The sequence below is a fragment of the Dreissena polymorpha genome, chromosome 14, assembly GCF_020536995.1.
Source record: "Dreissena polymorpha isolate Duluth1 chromosome 14, UMN_Dpol_1.0, whole genome shotgun sequence".
In the NCBI taxonomy this organism is placed as follows: Eukaryota; Metazoa; Mollusca; class Bivalvia; order Myida; family Dreissenidae; genus Dreissena; species Dreissena polymorpha.
Genome location: NC_068368.1, coordinates 19,075,723 through 19,084,339, shown reverse-complemented (window position 1 = coordinate 19,084,339; position 8,617 = coordinate 19,075,723). Strand labels below are relative to the sequence as shown.

At 38.2% G+C, this 8,617-nt stretch overlaps 1 protein-coding gene across 1 annotated transcript in view; it reads left to right on the top strand.

The window, feature by feature from the left end:
• Window positions 1-8,617, top strand: part of LOC127856855 (serine/threonine-protein kinase 10-like) — a 94,613-nt gene that overhangs the window by 81,043 nt on the left and 4,953 nt on the right. The window contains exons 18-19 of the mRNA XM_052393009.1: window positions 217-342; window positions 3,894-4,007. Coding sequence (XP_052248969.1) covers window positions 217-342; window positions 3,894-4,007 — 240 coding nt within the window. The remainder of the gene's footprint in view (window positions 1-216; window positions 343-3,893; window positions 4,008-8,617) is intronic.

Genomic DNA, 8,617 nt, shown 5'->3' with positions numbered 1-8,617 from the left:
GGCTTGCATTATCTTTTGGACAATGTATGTATAAACTTTCAGACCTTGGAATTTGGTAGTTTTGCTGTATTGTTCAACTAAGTTTAAGTAATTGTATAGTGTAACAAGCTTTCTGATAGAGAATTTACAATGTAACAAGCAATCTGATTGGGCATTTATACTGTAACAAGCATTCTGATTAGGCATTTACACTGTAACAAGCATTCTTGTGTTTAGTTTGAGGACAATGAGAAGAAACGTATGAAGTCCGAGCAGCAGCGACAGGAGAACAAACACAAGAAGCAGTGGGAGGAGCTTGTGTACCGCAATGAGTCCAGTCTACGGGAGTTGGAGCAGTTACAGGTAGGTGGGATCAGGGCTGGTATTTAAAGATAAAGCTCCTAAGGCAAATCTAAACATAAGCTGGATATATGGCAGGCTTTTTCCGCCCTATGCCACAGGTCGGAATATCAGCCCCATTCCCAATGCAAATCTGGTAGTTTTTTTCTCAATTGAAAAAAAAAAAACCAATTCCAAAAAAAAAAAAAAAAATAATAATTTTTGTTTAAACCTTTAAATATATAAGTTAACATGATCCAGTGTAGAAAATAGAAAAATATTGTATAATTAAATTATCAGTTGCCTTGAATTTGTTTTAAAAACAGTAAAATATGTTAAATCGATTATTTAAGACTTTCCTTATTTTCCCAAAAATCCGGCGTTTGGCATGATTTTTTCCCCTCAAAAAAGGCCAGGCCCTTTACCCAAAATCAGATTAAAAACCCTGCACTTATCACACATGTTCATAAAGTTTTGTATTATTTTAATTAAATGTTATCAAAATAGTCGTTATTTACCAGGTAACAGATTCTTTGAAATATAAGAAACACTATTTACATGCGATTATTTTTCCCAATTGAGCCAGTTTTGCGATTAATTGTTTTCCCAAAATGGGATTTTTCATGACGCGAAATTCCCAAAATTGCAGTGTGGGTTTTTCCCAAAATGGAGCGGAAAAGGCCTGTATGGGAAAATCTTAAAATTCAATTTTCTATTGAAATTCTAATGATTTCAGTTTTGTAATGCCAAAATACTGTTCTTCTATGCAAAATTTACTTAAATAAACCAATGACATGAAAAAATACACCAAAATGAAAGAGCAAAAGACTTTAAAGGAAAAGGAATTTTTAATTATTAGCCGGATTTTTTTCGAAAAAATCTCGGCTTATAGATTGATGTTGTCGGGCGGGCGGGGGGCGGGCGGGCGGGCGGGGTGGCGGCGTGCTCGAAAATGTTAAAGTTCTTATTTCATGGTATAACTTTGGTATGCTTGGACCTAGAGTCTTCAAACTTGACATGAAGGTTGGCCAGGATTAACAGATGACCACTGGTCATTTCAAGGTCATTCATTTGAAGGTCAAGGTCACTGTGACCTTCAATATAAAAAATGTTAAAGTTGTTATAACTTTGGTATGCTTGGACCTAGAGTCTTGAAACTTGACATGAAGGTTGGCCATAACTAGTTAGTAACCACTGGTCATTTCAAGGTCATTCATTTGAAGGTCAAGGTCACTGTGACCTTGAATGTAAAAATGTTAAAGTTCTTATTTCATGGTATAACTTTGGTATGCTTGGACCTAGAGTCTTCAAACTTGACATGAAGGTTGGCCAGGATTAACAGATGACCACTGGTCATTTCAAGGTCATTCATTTGAAGGTGAAGGTCACTGTGATCTTCAATATAAAAATGTTAAAGTTGTTATAACTTTGGTATGCTTGGACCTAGAGTCTTGAAACTTGACATGAAGGTTGGCCAGAACTAGTAAGTAACCACTGGACATTTCAAGGTCATTCATTTGAAGGTCAAGGTCACTGTGACCTTGAATGTAAAAATGTTAAAGTTGTTATAACTTTGGTATGCTTGGACCTAGAGTCTTGAAACTTGATATGAAGGTTGGCCAGAACTAGTAAGTAACCACTGGACATTTCAAGGTCATTCATTTGAAGGTCAAGGTCACTGTGACCTTGAATGTAAAAATGTTAAAGTTCTTATTTCATGTTATAACTTTGGTATGCTTGTACCTAGAGTCTTCAAACTTGAAATAAAGATTGGCCAGTACTAGAAGATGACCACTGGTCATTTCAATGTAATTCATTTGAAGGTCAAGGTCACTGTGACCTTAAATGTTAAAATGTTAAAATTGTTATAACTTTGGTATGCTTGGACATAGAGTCTTCAAACTTGACATGAAGGTTTGCAAGCACACTTAGATGACCACTGGTCATTTCAAGGTCATTCATTCTAAGGTCAAGGTCACTGTGACCTTGAATGTAAAAATGTTAAAGTTCTTATAACTTTGGTAGGTAAAAATGTTAAAGTTCTTATTCCATGTTATAACTTTGGTATGCTTGTACCAAGAGTCTTCAAACTTGACATAAAGGTTGGCCAGTACTAGAAGATCACCACTGCTCATTTCAATGTCATTCATTTGAAGGTCAAGGTCACTGTGACCTTCAATGTTAAAATGTTAAAATTGTTATAACTTTGGTATGCTTGGACCTAGGTACTTTCCTGTCATTTAAATCAAAAATCCGGCTTCAATGCGGTCATCTCCGACCGCGGAACTCTTGTGTTAGGAATTTTCTTAAGTTTACCCTTAGGAGCTTTATGAATACCAACCCAGGACTTTTAACATGTTCAAAACAGCAACACCACGTTAGCTTGCTCAGGGTTACAGGGTGAGGGTCCAACTGAGTCTGTGCCGTATGTCATAAGCAGACAAAAAAAATTGATTTTGAAACCTCTTTCATATTTTATACTGCAAACATTATTGCACTAGTAGCAACTTTGTACGGAGTGATGCCTTTGTATTTCTTTTCCTTTTCTTACAATTAAAATTGGTCTCTGAAAACTTGTTGGTAGTTTCTTTGCTGATTGGTTTGCATTGTGCCATTGTGAAAAAGATAAGATAAGTGAAAGACCAATCAACTCGCACCAAATCTCGATGTTTGACATATCAGTAAAAAAGAAATTTATATGAGAATGGCTAATAACAACCTTGGATTAAATCAGAAAGCAATTACAGCCTCCGAATGGTTTCAAAGATCTTCTGTTCTGGTACTAATGTAAAGTATCTTTAAGTTCCTTAAAAAAAGATAACAATTGATCCCATGGTAAACCCTTTACCCCTTATAAATGCACTTTGATGTGCGTGTAGTCCCTTAGAAAATCTAATTAAATTTAATATCATCTTTACTAAGTTTTTTAAGGCTTCATTTCAAACTTTAAGATACTGATAAGCATCAAACAGCATAAAACATGAACAGACTGTGAGTTACTCGCAGGCTGTCCTAGTTTTAGTTTAAACCAATTTAATTTAGCTCGATTGCATAGAAAGCCTCAAGCTTATTGAAACGCTCTCGAGTCTGTTTCCTGGGCCTAAGAACCAGTACTTGGTGTCTCTGGGGGAGATCTAAAGAACGCTCCCACAGTGGGGATGGAACCCATGACCTCCCAGTCGCTAGGCGGACACCATATCCACTACACCATGGCGACCATAGTTTTATGCTGGTTGCAAAAGCAGTTTTCACTTTGCTTCTGATGGGGAAAGGGTTAAGTGTCGTAGATTGAATGAGTGAACACTGCAAAAGTTCTGTCCCTATGTTGCACAAGTAAAACATCTAGCAAAATACTGTTAAATTTGCATCCTTTAAAAGGACGTGATGTGAAAAAAGGGTTTTTGAAATCAATCTTGAAAATTATACACTAGTTCTTTATTTGTATGTCTTTTTTATGGCCGCACAAGCTTATTAGGGACAATACTTTACGCACATGCATTAAGCCCAGTTTTCTCGGAATACTGCTCCATGTGTTGTACATGTATCTGACAGTTCTATGTGTGGTTTGGTTGCAGGCAGAGAAGAGGAAGATGTTGATGGAGCACGAGACTCAGAAGATCAAGGAGCTGGATGAACAGTATGGAAATGAGTTCAGGGAGTGGAAGGCCATGCTGGTGCCAAGGAAACAGGTAACACTCCAACATAGTGTTGGTTACATGCCTCCCAGGGCTTTCCACAGGCCATTTAACGATCGCTTGCTTGGGCGCTTGAATTTCGAAATCAGAGTCCCCGGGGCGCTTGAAATTTTACGATCAGTGTATTTTTCAGTAAAAGAAAGTGGAGATTGTCAAACAAAATCAAGGTTTCTCTATCAGTGTATCAATATTCCCTGTTTTAAAAGATAAGCAAGAAGTTAAACCATTTACGTAATATAAAACTGGTAACTAGTACAGTACAGTACATTAAAGATGTTTTCGGGCATCATCATCACACCTTTTTACTGTAAACAAGTGTTACTTATGACTCATAATTAATACGAGAAATTAATTGCAAGTGGTAAACAATTTATTTTTTATAGCGAGTAAGTTGTGCAAATAACACCCGGTTACAATTATGCGATAACAATTTTATTCCGGTACATGTATATTTCATCATGTCCATTTAGAACTGATTCACCTGGTTTTTCTGACATTTATTCGACACGTAATGCCGTTTTCGGGCATCATCATCACACTTTTTTACTGTAAACAAGTGTTACCTATGACTCATAATTAATACGAGAAATTAATTGCAAGTGGTAAACAATTAATTTCTTATAGCGAGTAAGTTGTGCAAATAACACCCAGTTACAATTATGCGATAACAATTTTATTCCGGTACATGTATATTTCATCATGTCCATTTAGAACTGATTCACCTGGTTTTTCTGACATTTATTTGACACGTAATGCACTTTAAAAAATAATTCGTTGAATTAATTACGCACACTTGTAAATGTTTCGTCCGATACTCGATACTAAGAACACTGATGATGGCAACCGGCCGTAATCCTCGTGGACAACGCGAATTTCATGCATAATTCTGTCAAAACATTTATTCGACTCGTAAGTGTTTAAACAAATTATCGTTAAATTCATAACGCAACTGTTAATATTTGTTGAAATCTCAAATGGGAATAATTAAATTTGTAATCCGAAACCCATTCCCGTAAGTCGATGTTAACGCGTTTTTAATCCGAAACACACTTCCGAATGTAAATGTTAGCGCAACGTTAAACTATTCTTTCTTCAAATTAGCAGTGCAAATTTATTTTGTGTCGAATATTTTTCTCAATCAAAAAGAGCGCGAAAATTATGCAGCATGTACAATGTCGCGTCATGTGTATTGTGCCTATATTGAGCGTTTTAACAAGCACACAAAACGTCAGGGGATTGACGCATATTCAGAGGCAATAATTCATCAAGTCTATAAATAGTCACTTAAAATTTATTTGATACTATAAAAATATTGCAAGGTTTGTGTTAAAGAAATAATTGATGCTTTAATCGTAAATATTTACCAGAAAGTGATTTATAAAAACGGAATAAACGGGATTATCGGGTAACAAATAGAAACTTGAAAAGTATACAGTAAAAGAGTCGGGTTGAAACGGATGTATTGGGGAATCGTTCGAGTCGGGATTTTACTATAATAACCTATGTGCGGGAAAGTTTTAAAACAATTAAACAATATCACAAAAATATATTTATTTTAAAATGACTGGGGGATTTTCTTGAAGAGTCATAGCGCACCAAATGACATCTTTTGACGCTGTTTTTCTTTGAGTTAAAACGCACCACAGAACGTGAATTGACACGTTAAATTAAAAAAAATCAGCGTCTGGAGTAGACACCCCTCCCGAACCACCCCTATCAGCCCCGGGGCGCCTAACAAAAATCCTGTGGAAAGCACTGGCCTCCATAGTGTTGAATTAGATCAGGGAGTGGAAGAACATGCTGGTGCCAAGGAAACAGGTAACACACCAACATAGTGCTGGTTACATTCCACCATAGTGTAGTATGAATTCAGGGAGTGAAAGAACATGAATTCAGGGAGTGAAAGAACATGCTGGTCCCACAGAAACACTCCAACATAGTGCTGGTTACATGCCAGCCTAGTGTAGTATGAATTCAGGGAGCGGAAAAATATGCTGTTGCCTAGGAAACATGTATCACTCCTACAGAGTGCTGGTTGTATGTTTCACTTCCTGAGCTCATTGTTTGCCAGATTATGTTGTTGAGTGATTGCTAGTTATTACATTGCAAGGAAATGATATTTTAAATTGATGTTTTTGGAAATCACACCCTATATGCATTATGGCCTAATTTTGCCATTTGTAGTTGAGTCGCGCTATGTGATAAGGAGGTTTAATTCATGTGCGTAAAGTGTCGTCACAGATTAGCCTGTGCAGTCCGAACAGGCTAATCAGCGACAACACTTTCTGCCTAATCTTGACTTTTGCAAAGAGAAGACTTGCTTTAAACAAATAATATCATAAAAGCTGAAAGTGTCCTCCCTGATAAGCCTTTGCTGACTGCACAGGCTTTCATCACATGCCATACCCTGTCTTTGCTGACTGCACAGGCTTTCATCACATGCCATACCCTGTCTTTGCTGACTGCACAGGCTTTCATCACATGCCATACCCTGTCTTTGCTGACTGCAGAGGCTTTCATCACATGAAATACCCTGTCTTTGCTGACTGCACAGGCTTTCATCACATGCCATACCCTGTCTTTGCTGACTGCACAGGCTTTCATCACATGCCATACCCTGTTTTTGCTGACTGCACAGGCTTTCATCACATGCCATACCCTGTCTTTGCTGACTGCACAGGCTTTCATCACATGCCATACCCTGTCTTTGCTGACTGCACAGGCTTTCATCACATGCCATACCCTGTCTTTGCTGACTGCACAGGCTTTTATCACATGCCATACCCTGTTTCCCATGTAATATAACTGTTACAAATATTTTTATCTTACACATGTGTGTTATACTTTTTAAGCGTTTTCATTTGCTTAGTTTTCCTTTGATTGACCAATCGCCTTTTGTTATTTTGCTAAAATGATGTTTCAACGTCAAATAATGTCACGAAATGTAAACAACATTCGGGATTTATCATTATGTTTGCGTAAATATTTATTTAATTTGCTCATTTAAAAGCATGTGATAAAAAAGTTCTTACACTCGTTTTCATTTCATACCATATTTTATTAATTTCGTCCAGGAAATTCGTTAGTCGTGCCAGATTCTATATCTGAGAAGACACTACGCAGTACACACATGCATTTAAACCCCTTGTCATAGAGTCTGGCCCATTTAAAACTGAATTCATTTCAGTTTCAGGGAATGTAAAGGGGCAGCATCCCGTTTCACTATGATTACTCTATGAGCCTCGCTCTGGGAAATTGGGGCTCAATGCAAGTGTGGCAAGTGTTGTTCCAGATTGGCTTGTGAAGTCCGCAGAGTCTAACTAGGGACGGCACTTTAATCATTTATGGTATTTCTCATTTAAGGAAGTCCCTTCTTAGTAAAAATCAAGTTTAGTTGGAAAATGAGGTCCCTGATGAGCCTGTGCGGGCTACTGAGGCTAACCTGGGCTGACACTTGAGGCTCATGCATTAAGCCTGGACTGACACTTGAGGCTCATGCGTTAAGCCTGGACTGACACTTGAGACTCATGCGTTAAGCCTGGACTGACACTTGAGGCTCATGCGTTAAGCCTGGACTGACACTTGAGACTCATGCGTTAAGCCTGGACTGACACTTGAGGCTCATGCGTTAAGCCTGGACTGACACTTGAGGCTCATGCGTTAATCCTGGACTGACACTTGAGACTCATGCGTTAAGCCTGGACTGACACTTGAGACTCATGCGTTAAGCCTGGACTGACACTTGAGGCTTATGCGTTAAGCCTTGACTGACACTTGAGGCTCATGCGTTAAGCCTGGACTGACACTTGAGGCTCATGCGTTAAGCCTTGACTGACACTTGAGGCTCATGCGTTAAGCCTGGACTGACACTTGAGGCTCATGCGTTAAGCCTGTTTTTTCCTAAAGCGAGACTTGTAATATTTGTCTTGCCTAAAATGTTTCAAGGACCATGTTCCTAGTTTCTGATTGCATCATTTTATTTGTTGGCGCTCTGTTTAACAGTTGTTGATGCGAGACAGGAGGCGAATGTCTCTTCCAAGCTACTGGTTGGTTCACATGTTCATAGTTGCATTTAATCCTTCCTCTGGAAAAATAGGGCTTAATGCATGAGCGTAGTGTATGTAAGCATTTCCCACAGGCTAATATGGGACGACACTTTTTGCCTTAACTGTTGTTTTTTTTAAAGAAGGCTTCTTTCAAATTCAAAAAGCAGAAATTTTTGTCTCTGATCAGCCTGTTCATACTGCACAGATGAATTTGGGAAAATATGCACATGCATTAAGCCCTGTTTTCCTAGAGCAAGGCTGATTTTTAATCACAATTCATTAATCAATGTATCACACATATTTATGCCCCCTTCGAAGAAGAGGGGGTATATTGTTTTGCTCATGTCGGTCCGTATGTCCGTATGTCCGTCCACCAGATGGTTTCCGGATGATAACTCAAGAACGCTTATGCCTAGGATCATGAAACTTGATAGGTAGATTGATCAGGACTCGCAGTTGACCCCTATTGATTTTCAGGTCACTAGGTCAAAGGTCAAGGTCACGGTGACCCGAAATAGTAACATGGTTTCCGGATCATAACTTAAGAACGCTTATGCC